Genomic DNA, 19,038 nt, shown 5'->3' with positions numbered 1-19,038 from the left:
CATCAGTGAACAGGCAACAGAGAAATCAAAATAATAAATATAACGTAAATAATGAGATGTAGGTATTATAGCTGCCCAGTGCCCATAAGTAATATTTATCTTGTTCATTTTTTTTTTCAAATATAATAAAAAAATATATCTTCAGAACTTAAATTGTGAACCGAATTTTCGTCTAAATAATAAGTAATAATAAATATAAAAAATTAAGTAATAGGATTCAGTTTTGTTGCGACAAATGCTTTTTTTTTTTTTTTAATAAGATTCTATCAAATATCTAATTGGAAATGGAATGTACATTAAAAGTAGTAAGTGTGTTATATTTTGAAGATAACTTATCATTAAATTTAATTTAATTTTACCTAATCACGAAATTTTTACATAATATCTAATTATGTTTTATACTTAATAGCCTATGTAAGGTAGTCGTCTACAAGTATAAATAAAGGAAGGTACCACCTTCCTATCTATAATTATTAATTAATAAATATTTTGAAAGTAATATATTGTTAATATAGGTAGTTTAGTTTCTTATAAATTCTATGTATAACCTCTAATTAAATTAATTAAAAACATATTTGATAATTATAGATTTCCCTCTAGATATTTAATTAGGTTTGTTGTTTAAACTTAAGTTGAGATAGTTGTGGATACTTCTACTTTTTACCATGACTATTATTTTTATTTTGAATATCTTAAAATCCCTTTTATTAGAGTATAATTGTTGATAATAAAGATTAAAAATAATTGACCTTATTGTACATATTTTTTTAGTTATATTATAAATATATTTTTATCCTACAGTTATTTGAATTTCCAAGTCTTGGTTTGCTGGTTAATGACAAAAAAATATCAATTACCTATTGTTAAGGTTGAGGAGATTACATTATTATTAATAAAAAGAAAGTAAAACTTAATTTACTAACTAATTTGCCAATTTATGCCTACTAATACTATTATAGGATACCTCATGTGCTGATTATTTTTTCGCATTATATTTTATTATAAATTTGATTAAATATTACATTTATATTTCATAGGAACTACCTATGAAGACTACCCCTCACATAAAATAAACTATTGTGTAAAATTGCACTACACTTAAGTATTTTAGTATGATGTTCAAATTTCAATAATTTGTGTAATTTGGTTAGTTATAAGTTATAACTTCATAAACTCAATTAGTTATTAATATAATAAACAAGTTGTTATAATCAAAAAAATTCTCATTCATTTTTTAAATAAAAATACTCTTTTTTTATTATCATAATTATTTGAGTAATTATTTTTATTGGATCGGTACAGTAATAATGTCTATATATGTTTTGTACATAAGTAATTACTAATTACTATAACTAGGTATATGCTAACTTAACTATTAATCAACAGGTAATTTTAAAATCACTCAACAGCTAACAGCTTAACATTTTATATAATTATTATTATGTGGGTATTTATATGTGTGTCAATAAAACATTTAAACATAATGTTTTTTATGCACATTAAATTGATTAAATAGAAGATAAGACAAATATATTACATTTAACTATAGTTCGTATAATTATGTATAATATCCCTATTACCTCATAGCTAAAGAGTTCTCGTTAGGCTAATTTTTGATTAGCTTTTTAAATCAATAAACTAGTCGGTTACTATGACAATAATTGTTATTCGTTTTTTGTTTACATAATTGAGTAGGTAAATTAAAAAATGCATGTGTCATGTACTCATCATAGACCTATAAAAGACCTATTTTATAGGTCTATGGTACTCATGTATACACGAAATTAATCTTATACATTTCTTGTTAAATAACAGAAATACCCAATATATTTTAAAAGAAGTTTCAGCAATTGAAAAGTAAATTAGGTTAAATTTATAAAATTTGATTAAAAATTGAATAATTTATTATATTTCTTAAAATAATTTCATGATTGTTTAATATAATACGTAATAAGTTGTACCTACTTGGGTTTATACAATATTATATGTTTATTATTTTATCTAGCAAAGTACTTGGTTTCTTATTAGTTATTACCTATTCTACCTATACATATTGCATAAATTGGCCTTGTATTTTCGAACCTAAGATAAATCATTTTTTTCGGTTGTTTTATTTTACCAAATTTCTGTATACAGTAGGTACAACTATTTACATTTTAAGGGATTTGAATTGTAAACTATGTTACGCGTGTTGAAGTGACTATGCATTTCGTTTTCTATGACCCATATCATCATAACGACCGTCTAGTATAATTCGCTTCACTGGATTTATTCCGTAACAGGTACTTCCTTGCACCAAATCTTTTTTATACTTTATATTATACAGGTACCTCACAAGATATGTATATACTATATATTCATGATTTACCCCATAACACAGTTCCTTATAAGTAATATACTAATAATACGTATTTCGTTCCTAGCAACTAACTACTGGAGTAGGTATATTACAAAAAAAAATAAAAAATAGGTTGGCGTATTACATGTTTTCAATTCTACGAAATAAGCTGAAATTATAATTTAAAATCTTATGAAAAAAAATCTCGATATATATAGGTACACGTCGTCTTCGTTATATTTATATCATAGGTATCACATTTTAATATAACAATAAATTATATTTTATTGTTGTATATTATAGATAAATTTGTACAGTTAAGTATAGGTATGTCAAGTAACAGTCCAATATGTTATCTACAAAAAAAAAAATAAAAAAATATTTCTTATAAATAGTTTCATAATTTTCTTTAATTATAAATTAAACAACATATTTCAGACATTATAGGTGAAATTTGAGAGGTGACTTATTAGGTAGAGGGCTTAGCACATCCAATATTAAAATTAGTCCCGCCAAAAATTAATATTTTAACTAAAGTATTTAATCTTTCATTAATTGTGTAATATATTAATCGTTATTTGAAGAAATTATTTTCTAAATTTTAAACAACGGTTCATTATTCGTGTGTTATCCGTAGTAGATATCGGATCACCCACAAATTGCTACACGGGAGACCTCGTAAAGTCGAAAGTCGATTTTACTAAATTTTTACAGGAAAAGCATATTATAACTGTTTTTAATTGATATTGATATAATAGTCACGAGTTTTTGCTTTTGTATATTATCTTATGAAAATATAGTAAACAATTATTATGATATCGAAATAAACAGTGTACCTACCAGGATGCAGGTACTCAGTTCATTCAAGAAAAAAATATTTTGAAAATTTCAATTTACTAGGTTTTGTCTTGTAAGTAAAAGGTAAAATCAGCAATAAGGAACTATTTGCTTTGAACTTTTAAGATTTAAGTTAGATTTACCAATTTATTCATAATTTATATTAAACCGGATTTGTCTAATGAATTTTTCAACGAACTGATTTTGGATAAATGTTCATTTCAAATCGACGGTTACAATTATAATATATTAATATATTAACTCAATTAAGTCATATAAGTCCCTAAGTGTTGTCATTTGTTTTGGTGAAAATATTTTTCATTTTAGTAATAGATGTATTACATTATATTAAATGTAAGAGAGTGGGTGAAAAATATGATATTGGTAAATGGTATTTTTTTAAATTTTATAATGCTATATAACCCTCCACGTATATCTGTTTCTTTTAAAAATGTAAAGGCCTTACAAGTTAAAAACTGAAATATTGTGTCTGCTATGCTCAAAAGAAATTAAATATAAAGTAAACCAACTGGTTATAATAATAAGTATAATAACATAATTTGAATATTATGAATACCTAACTAATTGGATAACTGATGTTTCTGCAGTGTCTTGTGTAGAAAGTCCCTAAACGTATTTGGCCTCATTGCAGAATTCTATAATTATAATATGCAGACACGATTATTTACCAGAGCAAATGATGGGCGACTTTAGCAGTGGATTTGTGGATTTGACAGTGGTCTATGCACATAGATCATTATATTATTATATAGTTACTTATTGTCAGGGCCTTCACCAAAGGGGGGGGGGGGGTTCAGATGGACCCTTGGTACTGGGGCCCGGCATTCATGCAATTAATTACTTTAATATATATTTAAAAAATGTTTCAAAGAGGAGCCCGGATTATGATGACCAAAAATATGATGTATGGGTCTTGGAGACCTGCCTAATGTGTAGATCGAACCACAATGTAGGTACTGTCGTTTTCGGTACATCACGTCATTGGACCGCTACCCATACACCACAAAACCGAAAAATAAATTAAACATTTTGTACACGTGCTGTGTCTGCCGCCATATGTTAAAACGTGGTGTATCTGTTTTTCTGGGCCGACGACGACAGTATCGCCACTTCGTCCAGCGCTGTGTTTATGCGGTCCACAATCATCTGCAGACTGTAGTGGGCGAAAAACGGCAGCGGGTCCCAATACGCGAATACCATTTCCCGTTCCGTGACCAATGTGCGCACGAGGTGCTTGACCGACTGGACGGTCATCATCCGGGTGACCGTATCGTAGAGCAGCGTCGTCGCGTAATACCGACCCGTCGTTTCGACCACGAGCTCGGTGCACTGCGGCGGTGTTCCGTTGACGGCCGCATTCGCATGTGCTACGGCACTGTTGCCCGCTGTGCCGTTATTTGAACGGTGCCCCCGCAGCGGCGGCAGGCACTGCATGACGACGTGTTCGAAATTGCTGCGGTACGACGCGTACGTGATGGGCACGCCGACCCGACAACCCAGCGGCACGACCCGCCGGGATGGCGACACGCACACGCTGAACGACAGGTAGCCGTCGAACGGCACCGGGACGGCGGACACGAACCGCGCGGTCCAGTCGTCGATCAGCACATTTTGGTCTGTGGCTTTGCCGCCGTGCGCGGTGAACGTCACGTTGCCAACCACCCGGCCGGCCAGCACCGTAGTGCACGTCGTGTAGTACGACCCGAGACAGTGCTGGACAAGCAGCCACGGACGATCGTCGGACACGGGGCCGGGCAGCCGCAGCGACCTCCTGGTGGCCGGCAGCTGCAGGCTGTGCGCCGCCTTGCAGCCGGAAGGGCCCAAGTTGACGATGAAGTGCCGATCGGCCCGGAACGACACGTTGTCGTACAGCTTGATGACGTCGTCCTTGGAGCACACGAGCAGGTGCTTGGGCACCGGCAGGCCGACCGTCTCGCACACGCGGAACACCTCGGACAGGTCGTTGAGCGTCGTGACGCCGTCCAACCCGGGCGTCCAGCACCGGCACCCGAGCAGCTCCAGGTGCGGTTTGGCCACCGCATCGTAGTACGCCGATACGGTGGCGCCGGTGGGCACGTACACGTCCACCCGTTCCCTCTCCACGATCGCCCTCAACGCGTCAACGTACTGCACGCAGTTGTCCTCGTTCGGCCCGGGCACGGTGTAATAGCGGTCGACCGCCACCGAGAACGAGCACAGCTCCGCCCGCCCGTCGATCTCGCACACGATTACCCGAGCGCCTGTTTGGTGAAAGTTCCTCGCCAAGTGCAACGCCTGGATGGTGCTGCCGCCGTTTATCAGCACGGTGAATCGGCCCCTGTCCAGACCGCCGGGGCTCGCGGTGAATAGCCGCAAGACGTGCTTGGACACCACCAGTGGCACCCGTGCGCACATCCAGACGCACCGCACCCACAGGCACAGACACAGCGACGGGCCGCGCACCATCAGCACGTTTACCCACGGCAGACCGAGCAGCGCGTTGGCCACCGTCCAGAAGAACGCCGCGCACCCGTGGATCGTACCGGCCGTCACGTTCTGCGGCTGCAGAAGTCGGCCCGGCGGCGGGGACGTGCGTCTGTCCAGCAGGTAGAACGTCGACTTTGAGCGTTTGAAACTGTGCGACGGCGAGACGGCCGGCGAAGACGGGTAGCTGTCCATACCCGTGCCGCTGCACCGGTAACGGTCGTCGGAAATGGGCGCTTGGCGAACCGTGTCCGGCATCGTGAACAAACGAACTAAAACTGTCGGAACCGAGAGACTTGGTCTCGGCGTTCAGTGGTCAAAGTTCTTCAGGTCGTTGTTATCAAAGTTTTATCGGTTTTTTTCCCATTTACGGTTCGCTCATTCTCAACCTTTGATTTGTTTAGTGCTTAACGTAATTAAATGGTGTTTAAATAATAATAATAATAACATCGGCTTATCTAATTATGATTTTTACACGTATCATCAAAATATAATTATATTAGTGAACGAATTGTTATAATAAGCTTTCCTTCGTTTGATAATATGTACATATTATTTATTAGGTAGTAATATGATGTTGTATACAAATAAATCGTATGTTATGTTATACACGTTGAACTGTAATATACATTATATATACATATAGAATATATACATATAGAAGAGCATTTCCGTCGCCTCTTCCTCATTCAAAAACATTTTATTATAACCCATACATATAGACTGTGTTGCTTGTGTTTCAAAGGTAATATCGTATATCTTATTGTATATACTATTATTACTATACACGCACTGACGCTAGAGGTCAAGTACGTTCTCTATAGAAAGACTTACAGTGGTATAGCATTCGCTGCGGCCGTGTTTAATTATTTATTGTGTTCAAACGTGCTGCCTGTCTTGTACACCCCGATTTTGCGTTTAGAAACATATATGAACTATGAAGTCTCTAAAAACAATACCAACGTTAAGAAATATTACAATTACAAATTAATTGTTGTATAATATAACATTATTGTGGTTTGAACTTTAACTCACCTAATTATTGTTTTTTTCGTTTTAATAAGTATTTTTATCTATAAAATTAGGAGTATTATCATTGCGGATATGGAAGTAATAATTAAATAGATAACCTATTTATAGAAAATAAAAAAGAAACTATTTAACACATAGTTTGATAACATTGCAAATAAGCATATATTATATTATATCGGTAGGAAAATTTGTATAAGATAGATCCAATATGAACAGTTTTTTAAAAATAGAATAGATACATATTTGAGTTAGTTCAATGGTACTCATTATCTTTTTATGAGATAAAAAATAGAAAATATTTATTTAATACTTAGTATACAGTTATACAGTTGTATTCAACATCGAGGCTGGGTAAAAATTGTTAATTAATCAATTGTAATTGTAGTTACTTAAAAAAACGAACAAACAAGTTTTTTGTTAATATTTCTGAACGTAAATAAAAATATGTTACTAATCATAACAATTAAGTTGAAAATAAGTCATTAAAATACCTACTCACTTAAACTATTTATAAAATTAATTTTTGGTTAGGACGGTTATGTAAATTTATTAAATGTATTTATAAAATTCAAACCATCCAATCTCAAATTGAAATAATATTTTAATGGTATATCTATTTCCATGTTGGTATATGTAGAAATTTCTGCTCAGGTACGTTTATCACATTGGTTAGTGTTTTGAATTCTTAAATAAAATTTAGTAGATAGGTATTTATAAATTAAATGAAACAAATATATTATAGACATTAAATAGCATAATTTTGAATAAAGTACTTGGGGTTATACATTTAGGTAACGTAAGGTACTTATATCAGAAAATATTTTTTTTATATCATTATGATTCGTTAAAAAATTACATTTTTCGAAAAAATTAAATGTTATCACTATTATTTTAATATACCGAAACTATTCAGAGTATTTAGTTTGTTTAAAATAAAATTTTGACCAACTAATTTATTAATTTTATAAGAGTTTTAAGTATTTAAAGTCTAAAAGATCGGTGTGGTGGACCAACATTTTGCATGCAGGCAACACCTGAATCACTTCTACTTCCACCATGCTCATCTAGACTTTAAATAATTGTAACTCATAAACTACTCATTCTAAGTACGATTTTCATATGTTGAAGAATACTCCAACAAATTTGTTGTAATAAGGAATAATATGCACGATTTCATTAAAAAAGTAAAAATTTGAAAAATGAAATCTCGAAGGCAAGAAATAGTAAAACTTATATTTTTTTAGAAAAATGTTGTTTTCTAACGAGTAACGACTTAACAAAAATGTCAAAAAATGTCGAAATAATGAGTGTTTTCCGTTAAACTGGAACACCCGTAATACGATTTTTTAATTATCATCAGTGAAAAATGAATATTGTACATTTTTAAAACAACGAGTTATATTAGGGTTACTATTTACCTATATTTACATTCGAATCAAAATATTTTACAATCGAGTTTGACAGTTATTGACAGTTAAAGAGTAAATAAAATAACTAGTTATACTTATAGTAGTCACTAAAAAACGTAAATTACACAAATTCTAATATTTATAAGGAGTTTTTGTTTAGCCTTTCATCTTCGTATAATAATTATGTTAATATATAACTTTTGCCTATGCCATTATAATATTATGATATTTTCTATTCTTAATGTTGTGCGTTATTTATTTTTGTTTTAGGTAATTTTTGGCGTCAATACGGATGATCACCGACCTAGGTAAAATATTTTGAAATATTCGTAGTTAAAATAACACATTGAACTATGCATCTATTTAAGTTACCCACCTAGTATATTAACTACTAACACCGCATTATCGTTTACTAGTGATGGTTTGTTTTCACGAATAATTTTTTTTTTTACTCATTGTTGCACGCGCAATGCAATTTCTCAATGCTTTATAATCGCTTCCTGCTGTCAACTTTCAAAACTTTTGTGATTAATATAATGTCTGAAAGGCTAAACCATTTCACCCACATTTTTCTTCCGCGAGTAAAAAAAAAAAAAAATACGTAAACAGTGCTAGTATGATTTTACGAGCTAACCTATCACGTTTATAGTTTTAAACGCCACCGTATAACATAATAATAAAAATACCAAAATTATCTGATCATATAATCACCCTCATTTATTACCCATCATATTTCACCCCCAAAACAAAACAATCAATGACAGAAAAACGTTATGATTTAATACCGTGCCGAAATATGCATCAGTCATGCGATCCGTAACTCCGCCTTTAGATTTTACTGTCGTGTGTCATGGAATCAGAAGTGTCACGTGACGAGAGCAATTTGTCTCCGTATCTGTCGGCGAGATCACGGTTACCCCTTTGCCTACCCGAAGACGCCAATGTGGAGATGGCACTGGCACCTGAATCCCCAAAAATTGAACATCAGTCGCAAAAGACACTCGTTGTCGAGGTGGTGTCCCTGAGGCCGATCGAGAAATTCCGCAGGGCCGTTGCTAAAATGCCGAGGGTAAGTCATTTAACTATTTCCAAAAAAAAAAAAAAAAAAGAAAGAAATAGATTTAAATTCAACACAGCCGTTCGTTGAAAACTACATACACGGGTCCTTCGACAACGCTTACTGTATATTCGCGGATGTATTTCGCGGATTTATTGGCTTACCTACCTTGTATAAGTTTACCTGGTGATAAATCAACTATAAACTTTATTTTTATCAGATTTACAAAACTTTTAGGGTGACGGTTGTGAAACTTTTGAATGAAACATTTTTAGTAGATATACCTATATTATATAGGTACCTCGTATTTTTAACACAATTGCGCAACGAAATGTGTAGAAGCTATTTATTTTTTTTATACGATTTTTTTTTTTATATCCAACTAGTTCTCCAAGAAAGAAACCACTACACCAGGTAAATCCAGAAACGTTCCGAAACTGGGCACTGAAGGTATAGTTCGGTTGGATGGAGGCCGAACAAGTTTGAGATTACCAACGAATCGTTCACAAAAAACTGAACAACCAATGGATTTAGCTCGGGAGAACCAGGCTTTGCACGAGCGCCTGCGGGAAGAAGCTGCTCGGTATGACAGACGATTGGATACATATAAATTGGCGCAACAGAGACAGGCCGTTCTTGTGAGCAGGCTTCAAGCAAAGGTTGGTATTTTTGATTTTACTGCATTAGCACTATTGGTATTATGAAATTTGTGATTTTTGTGTTTTAGGTAATGCAGTATAGAGAACGGTGTTCTGAATTGGAAAGGCAGATGAGAACTAGTATTCCAGCAATTGATAATGTTAGGAGCTATCGTGATTCAGTTAGAGATTATCAATCGATGGACTTAGATTCTGCAATACATGCTTTAGAACAAGAACGGTCCAAGTAAATATATTTTCCCTTTTTTTTTTAATTAACAGTGACTACATTATTCTTTTAAAAATTGTAGATCTGAAAAACTCATGGAATTAAACTCTACACTCAGAGAACAATTAGATGACGCTCAAACAAGCAATGAAACGTTGACTACAGATTTGCAAAAGTTAACTACCGATTGGGAGAAAATGAGAGATGAAATGAATGCTAAAGAAGATGAATGGAAAGAAGAAGAACAAATGTTTAATGAGTATTGTTCACTGGAACACGGTAGAATGATGAGTCTTTGGCAGGATGTAGCCCAAGTGAAACGGATGTTCTCCGATATGAAATCATCAACTCAACAAGATCTTAATAAACTTCGAGGTGAACTTTCATTAGCATCAAACGACATGGTTACTACTTGCAGTGGCTTAGTGAATGCTGTTAAACGATCAACGTATTCTGAAGTACAGTACCTATAAAAAAATTATGAACTATACACGATTCTTATGTCTATTAAATTTTAGGAAAAACAATATGAAAATCTGTTGAAGGAAAATACAACATTACAAAATAAAGTAGAAAAACTTCAAAATGATTATGATACTGTATGCTCACAGTTGCGACAAAAAGAAATGCATTTAGAAGATCTCAAAGCTAATCTTTCTGAATTTGTCAGTATTATTATTTAAAGTTAATCAACTAGCTTATTGTAATATATTTTATATTATAGGAAGAAAAATGTATGGACTCTAATAAAAATGAAAAAGAAGCAGACAATTTACGTATTGATGTTGATGTATTGATGTCGGGAATGCAAGAAATAGTTAAAGTGTTACAGCATGACAAAGAAATTCTTGGTGATCTAATAAAACCTTTGGCTCCACCACATGTTCATCTTAGCACTGGAATTATTAAGTCTGACACAAAATTAAAACCAGTATCTGCAACTAGTAACTTTGTTGACAGTACTTTGTCAGCCGTTCAGTCTGTTGTTTATAGATATCAATCAAACATTCATGAACTTCAAGTTCAATTATCATCTTGTGTTGATAAAATGTCAGAAACAAAAAAACATTGTGAACAATTAGAAATGTTAGAAAAAGAGTTACAAGTAAAAATTGAAGAACTGAGTAAAGAATTAGATGACTGTCGAAATGTTAACAATCAATTAGGCCATGAACGTGACTCGCTTGCAGAAACACTTGAAAGATTACGAAATGAGACTCAAGCACTACAACAAAACAGAATGCATGTCAGCGCTGTGGTAAGACAATTTTTTTGTTGTATAAATATTAACACATACCTAATAAAATAAATAAGAAGTTAAATATTTATAATTTTTTCAACTTTAGGTAGAAAATATGAATTCTGACTATGATAAAATACAAAAAGCTAATAGTAAATTACAAAAATTAAATGATACCCTAGAAGATGAAAAAATGTTCCAACAAGGTGAAATAGATCGATTACTAAAGGAAATTGATATAAGAATGTTGTCGGAAAATGATGTTCAAGACAGGTGTAGTTGTTTAAAAGAAGAATTGATCAGTATCAAAGAAGAATTAAATCAAGCTTATTTGGATAAAGAACTTTTAGAACAACGATGTCTAGAACTTGAAATTTTGCAAGCAAAAATGGAAAAAAATAAAGGTTTTACTATAATATATACTATATTTTATATAATGAAAAATATTTTTAATTATTTCAAATAACATAGAATACTATTAATTTTTTTTTTTTATTTTAAATAATATAACCATGATTAAATTATATTTATTAACTTTTCCTACTAATTATTTATAAACTGAAACACTTATATTACAACTTATTATTGCACTATAGTATGATAAATTTAACAACTTACTGAACTTTAACTGTTGAATCAGGATTACTGATTATTTAATATTTATTTGACTTCTTAAATATTAAAGAATAATTTTAAATGTAGTAGATATTAACCAATAAAAAAATTATATTATTAATCAATATCAGTAATATGTTATGCTACAATACTTGCATAAAGTATACATTTTATAATTTAATGTTTTCTATAAATCATCACTCATGTTGTATCGTAGCTAGTCCTAAACTATGTAGTTTACATTTATATTATAAAATAGGTTAAGATTAACTATCTTACATAATTTTTTGTTTAATTTTCTAATCTATTGCTATAATTAATATTATAAAACTTTCTTAGGTGATCTTGAATCTGAGTTAGAAAAAATTGCATCAGATAGAACTGATTGCCATGAATCATTAGCTAAGGCAGAGTCACTTATTCTGGATGGGAACACAGAAAAAAAACATTTGCAAAAAGAACATGAGAAATTAGTTGAAGACAAAAAAAAATTACAAATTCAAGTAGATGATTTATCTAGTGATTTAGTTGCCCTCAGAAAAGAACTACTTCAAATGGAACAAGATAAGCAAGAATTAGAAATTGAAAGGGCAAATGTAACTGAAAAATGGAAATCAACATTGTTGGAAAAAGAGAAGGTACTTAAGTAATAAATATGAACTAAATTAAATTATTTTACCACCCAAGATTTTTTAAACTTTATAAATAAATTCAGATTATTTAACAATAAATTACTGTCTCAATTAAAATAAAATTCAGTTTATGCATGAATTATTATTAATTCATAATACATTTTACTTTTTGCTGTTACAATCATAGACCTGGCTGTTCCTACATTATGAACATTGCATGCTATGTATATATGTATATATTAAAGACATATTGCATGTGTGCATCGGCCACCTATAAATTTACCATCTACCTTGAAACTAATTTTAATTTACAGTTTTTAGTCTAAAATCTATGATTACAATATAATATCTAAATATTTTAAATTAGTCAAACTGTTTTGTAAATTTGACTGTTGATTTGTTTTACTAACTCCACAATAATAATATATTAATAAATAATAAGACATTGTTAAAATAGCAATATATGTGAACATGTATAAAATATATCACTTATTAATATTTAGTTGGAGAGTGAATTAGAAGAGTTATTAAAAGATAGATCTCACTTGGAAGATCAGTTGATAAATGAAAAACATAAAAAACAATCTCTTAATGAAGAGTTAATGCGATTAAATCAAAAAATTGATCATACAATAGAATCCAATTCTAGATTAAATAATCAACTTCAAAGTATTGTAAAAGAAAGTGAAGAAAAACAGGTAGTTATATCATACAATTTTTTCTTATTAGAATAAAAAACTTAACAAAAAAAATTGTTAGATTGCACTTGATAGCTGTGCTAAGCAATTGGATAATTTGGAACGACAATTGTCTTCTCTTTGCGGAGAGAAAGAAAATCTTGAATCAATATTATATGATGTGCAACATAGTTTGGAAGTATCAGAAAATCGATGTAAACAAACAGAAAGAGAAAAACAAGAATTACTAATAAAACAAGTATAAGATTAAAAAAGCTTGTATTTAAACAATTATTTACAGTATTTTTTTTACTTAGGAATCAATGAAAGGAGAAATATATCGTTTGTGTAAAGATTTAGAAAATTGTGAGCAAGCAGCTAATCACACTAAGTCTGAACTTTTAAGTCAATCTAGGACTCTAGAAGTTGAATTTCAGCAAACTATTGAAGCGTTGAAGAAACAAGCTGAAGAAAATATTCAAAAATTATCAAGTGAAAAAGTAATTGAATTTTGAAATACCTATATTATTTTTTAGGTCACCATACATTGCATTAGTGACATTAGTGACAGTAAAATTGTATTTGGCTTCATTTTGCCGTAACTGCTACCGCTGCAGTGTGTGGAGACCTTAAAGTTATAAATCAATTTCATATCATAATTTTATTTTTCTGTTTTGAATAGGAAACTCTTAAAGTTAACTATGAAAGAAAAATTCAAGAAGATTTAAATCGATTGACTAAAAACAAAAATTGTGAAATCGAAAAACTAAAACAAAAGCTAGATATGTTGCAAAAAAATATTGACACAATGACACAGCAACATGATGAAGCCCTTTTGAGGGCTGAAAACGAAAAACAACAAACTTTATTATTAGGTAAATCATTTATTTATAATAATAAAAAATTAAATAAATAATTGAACATTTAGTAATTTAAGTATTTATTTTTATTTTTTAGTTCATCGAGATCAAAAAGCTATTGTTAGCAAATTAGAAAGTGTGAAAAAAGAATTAGAAGGAGAAAAAGAAAGCTATGAACGTTTGCTACGAGAAACACGTGGAAAATTGGAGAATGAAAAAAGTTCAGTGACCTCATTACGTGAACAATTAGCAAAAATCAAAAATGAATTAAATGAACTTCGTATGCAGTCCGAAAGTGAAAAATGTCAGTTAATTAATCAAATAGAAGAAATTCAAACGGAACGAGATAGACACGTGCAAGAATGTATGGAAATCAAATCTCAACTGTGTATTGCAGAAGACAAACTTGACAATTTCCAGGCACATTTAAATGATATTAGTAGAAAGTTAAAGGAATGTAAGTATTTATAATTTTTTTTTTTTAATTTTTACTGTTTAATCCAATTTTTATTTTCTCTATAGCTGATTCAATAGCTGATCATACTCGAAAAGATTTGATGGAGACTAGGAGAAATTTAAATGAAACCATTATTGAAAAAGAAAAATACCAAAATTCAAATAGGGAATTACGAGAACTTATAAAAAAATCTGAAACAGATAAACGTGAACAAGGAAGACACTTAGAAGAAGCCTTGCAAAAGATTGCTGCAATAGAAGATAAATGTAATCAAGTTGAAGCAGAGCGTGCTCGTTTAAATGCTGAATGCAAAGAAGCATGTAGAAGGCTTGAGGAAACTGAAAAGACAAGTAAAGCTCTTCAAGAAGATCTTCAACGAGCCGCTGTGACTGGAGAATCTCGTAGAAATGAACAGAAACAACTACAGACAAAATTGGACGCTGAAACTGAAGAAAAAGAACGAGCATGTGAACTTGTTCAACAACTTAGAAGAAAGGTATAATAATTTGTAAACTATAGATAAATATTAATATCTGTAGTTGGTAACTGTCTATAATTATTTATGTATATTTTACGATAGGTAAATGAATTGGAAGGAATATTGGAGGGTTATGAACAAGAAGTGATGCGATTACGTCATCGTGTTGATGAAGATGAATTACGTTGGAAAACTCGTGAACAAGAACTACTTGATCGACTGGATGATGGATTAGGCCATGAAAGGAAACTTGAAGATCAAAAACATAATCTAGAAGTCTGTTTGTCTGATCAAACTGTTCAAATTCAAGAACTTAAATGTAAATTGAGTGCAGCAGAGGGTAGACTTCGCTCAGCAGACACTCAGCTTGGAGATTTGGAAAGGGCTAAACGTGATGTGGAAAGTCGTTTAAACACTATTTGGTCAACTCTAAAAAGAGTTACCGGCATGCAAGCAGATGGGTCTGTCAGAATAAGGAAATGGAGTCCAAGCAGAAGTAATAATATTTTTTATTAGTGAATTATTTAGATTTTACACCTGCACATAATTTAAATAACACACATATACATCATTTTTAACATAAAACTAAAATACAATAATTTATTTTAATTGTTACGATTTTAATATGCTGGGAGCAACAAAAAGATCTGAAAAAAAAAAAAATTATGGTAGTTAAATGTATGACATAAATTGTGAAAATTATATGAATAATAAACAATTTAAAAAATATACTCGTGTCAACAAATCTTTAAAAATAATATTTTGAAAAAATGTTATTACGTTTTAAATAATTAATTCTAAAAAAAATATGGATATTTTAAAAAATAAGCTACTTGACTTAAATAAATGTTTTTACCATAAAAATTGTTTCTTTCAACTAATTTATAAATTAGATATTTTGAAATTTTCCTTAAACATTTGAATCAAAATTTGTAATTGTTATGATCAATTTCAAGAAATCAAAAAAGAAAAACGTAGGTACACTAGTACAAGTTTTTATACTATATAAAAAAATTTTGAATAATGATTATAAGTTTATAACAAAGTTCTTTCTGTTACACTATGTATAAATATTTTGTCATAATATACATTATTTGTATAGTAGGTATACTTAAAACTAAATGAAAGTAAAAATATTTATCAAATTTATGGTAAATTGCTGATTATGAAATAAATTATAATAATGTTTTACTTTTACAAACATTGGATGATTATAGGCCCATTGTTTGAGTATGCCATTAAATCTATTTTTAATATTTGTAAATAACAGATATAATGAAATTGTTTGTAATTTTAGTTATGGAACAAGGTTCTGAGCCAATTCGTATGGACGGTAAAATAGTGGACCCTGAAGTAGTTAAAAAAGGTGTAAGAAATTTGATGCAACAAGTAGCTCAAGTAGAAAGAGAAAAAGATGACTACAAATCTCAAGTATCAAATATGAATAGGCAACTCGAAGAAATAGGAGACATTCATAAAAAAACTGATAACAAATTGAATTCAACCATTCATTTACTAAGGAAACTACAAGATGAAAAAGTTGAGTTGGAATCAAAGCTCGGACAAAAACAATCTATACTCTTATCTCAAGTACATATATATATATTATTATTATTATTTATTTAAATTTTGTGCTGATAGAGATGCTTTATAGGCAGCAGAAATTAAAGAAAAATCAGAAGAAATTAAGAAAAATAAAGAAATATTAACAAGCCAAGAAACTCTCATGCATGCTGACAAAAACGAAAAAATGCAGTTGAAAGAACGTTTAGAAAAGCTAAAACTTCAAATGAGTCAACTAGAAGCAGAAAAAAGACATTTACAAGATGAGTTGACTCAAACTGAATCAAAAGCTACAAAATTGGAAATACTTAGAATTGGTCTTGAAGGAGATTTGCAACGATTACAAATGATGTTGCAAGAAAAGGATAGTCATATACAAGTAATAATATAAAAACATTATGACATTTCTACATATGATATATTTATATTTTGTTTTTAGAAACTTGAAGAAAAACGTGAGAGTCATTCTAAAGCTTCTGCTGCACTCGAGGAAAGATGTGTTTCATTAACTGCTACTATTGAGCGTTTGAATGCTTCATTAGCACATGCTAATGCTAATGAATGTGATTTAAAGGCTCAAATTCAAGCTCTTCAGAGGTCTTTGCATGATGCTTCTATGAGTTCTGCTTCACATAATGACAAATATAAACAAGTAATGTCATATTATATCATGTCAACCTGATAAATTATCTAGAATTGCTGAATTACTGATTTTACTCATTGTTTTAATTATAAATAGAAATTGTTTTATATTTATCTAATTAATTGATAAATTTGGTATTTAAGGTTACTCATCATATGAAATTTTAATTTTGTTTTAAACTTTTTTAGTTGCAAAGAGCATTACAAAACTGTGAAAATGAAAAAAAAATTGCAATTGAGCGTTTGGATGTAGCACAACACAATTTAGCTGATTGTCGCCGTGACCAACAGTCAGTGAACGAATCTATTATAAGATTACAAATGGATTTAGAAAATAAAGAAGTACAAAAATCTAATTTAGAAGCTCAATTGAGAGCTTTAGGAAATAAATCACTGCCAAGACAATCTAACAAAGATCTCTATGACGATAGCTCTGATCTTAGATTTAAGTTACAATCACTCAATGATAAGGTACAGTGAATAAAAAGAAGTTCTATGATGAGTAATCGAAAATTGAAATTATTTTTTAGGTTCGTATGCTAGAATCTGAAAAACGAAGTTTGGAGAAAAAAGCTTTATCAAGGAGTAAAAGTTTCGAACGAGTTGATTATGAAGGAAAATTTAGTCATGGCGGACGCTTTACAGAAGAAAATAGAGATTTAAAAAATAGATGTGATGATTTAGAAAGAAAGTTATTTGAAAAAGAAGTTGAATTAAAAAATCTTAAAATGTCTTCATCTGATTACAGGTACATATTATATGATAACTTAATCTAAAATAATTTAAAAATATTTATCATGTCTTTTTTTTATCAGCTCAAATATACCTGTAAAACATACAGATTTAGAACGTTATCGTGCGGGGCAGTTGCAAGCTGAACGCATGTTAGAAGCGCGCGAACAATCACATAGACAACAAATACATAGATTAGAGAATCAAGTAAAATAATTTATAACCTGTAAGATAAAAACTTAAGTTCCTACGAATTAACTTAATTTGTTGTTTATTAGGTTGCTATGCTGAGGGATCAGTTGATGGAAGAGAGTAAGAGACGTCAAGCATACATTAACAAAACGGCCAAAACCAACCGAGAGGCATTGGCGTTGAGACAAGTTTTGGACAAGTCGTTGTCTAAAATCGCCCAAGATCCATCACCCGACGCAACTTTATTGAAACACGAAGCACGCACATTGCATCATGCTATTCCTTTATCTAAATAGATTAATTACTATTTTGTATATCATACATTTCTTGCAAAACTATATTATTTCTAATATAGTTCCTATAAAGTGCACTATATAAACAATCATTTTAGTGAATATATTCAAACGATCAACTTTATATAAATTCTCGTTTATATCTATTTATTATATTTATTTTTAGAGTATGATATGTTCTATACTCTATTAGATTGTACTTATAGTACAAACAACACATTTTTTGCTATTATTTATTGTTCGACATTATTAATAATGATTAATGAAACTCAATACATAACTGTTAAGAACATATAATTTAAATTTAATGTTGTTACGTATTATTATTTAGTATTTTATTATTGTTTACTATAATTATTATATACTGCTGAATTTCACATGAATATATTTTTATTTCTAAAATCAAAACAAAGTATTTAACTGGTATTGACTAGAGGCTAGCAAATTCTTGACTAATCAGATTAATTGTATTTGAGAACAAAAATTAAGAAAACAAATAATTTTTGTAAATCTGACACATAGGTCCTGTGTAGGATGCAAATGTAGATTTTTATACCCATCAATATTATACCAACACGATTCTGTAAAGTTAATTATTATAAACATGTGTATGATTATTTAAAATACAACATT

The 19,038-nt window shown here is 30.8% G+C and overlaps 2 protein-coding genes across 3 annotated transcripts; one reads left to right on the top strand and one right to left on the bottom strand.

Moving 5' to 3' along the window:
• Positions 1 to 18: 18 nt before the first annotated feature.
• Root (ciliary rootlet coiled-coil, rootletin) lies at positions 19 to 18,784 on the top strand. Of its 2 annotated transcripts, XM_015508733.2 has the most exons (24): positions 19 to 305; positions 8,371 to 8,408; positions 8,933 to 9,169; positions 9,544 to 9,816; positions 9,885 to 10,042; positions 10,107 to 10,482; positions 10,543 to 10,689; positions 10,749 to 11,282; positions 11,371 to 11,668; positions 12,219 to 12,517; positions 13,015 to 13,209; positions 13,271 to 13,447; positions 13,506 to 13,688; positions 13,871 to 14,063; positions 14,146 to 14,505; positions 14,571 to 15,001; positions 15,086 to 15,479; positions 16,281 to 16,573; positions 16,638 to 16,925; positions 16,986 to 17,198; positions 17,378 to 17,659; positions 17,719 to 17,936; positions 18,004 to 18,127; positions 18,199 to 18,784. In XM_015508733.2, the coding sequence occupies exons 3-24, from the start codon at positions 8,951 to 8,953 to the stop codon at positions 18,406 to 18,408; spliced, it is 5,865 nt and encodes a 1,954-aa protein (XP_015364219.2). In that variant the 5' UTR covers positions 19 to 305; positions 8,371 to 8,408; positions 8,933 to 8,950; the 3' UTR covers positions 18,409 to 18,784. The 2 variants fall into 2 exon arrangements, with proteins under 2 accessions (XP_015364219.2, XP_015364220.2); XM_015508734.2 differs by lacking the exon at positions 8,933 to 9,169.
• On the bottom strand, positions 2,552 to 5,948 carry LOC107162043 (uncharacterized). Its single transcript, XM_015508735.2, has one exon. It carries the CDS (start codon positions 5,915 to 5,917, stop codon positions 4,256 to 4,258), a length of 1,662 nt encoding a protein of 553 aa, XP_015364221.1. The 5' UTR covers positions 5,918 to 5,948; the 3' UTR covers positions 2,552 to 4,255.
• Positions 18,785 to 19,038: the final 254 nt, after the last annotated feature.

This window comes from Diuraphis noxia, unplaced genomic scaffold (assembly GCF_037042655.1).
Source record: "Diuraphis noxia isolate RWA-SAM2 unplaced genomic scaffold, SU_Dnox_SAM2 contig0005, whole genome shotgun sequence".
Lineage (NCBI taxonomy): Eukaryota > Metazoa > Arthropoda > Insecta > Hemiptera > Aphididae > Diuraphis > Diuraphis noxia.
This window is presented reverse-complemented; position numbering and strand designations above follow the sequence as displayed.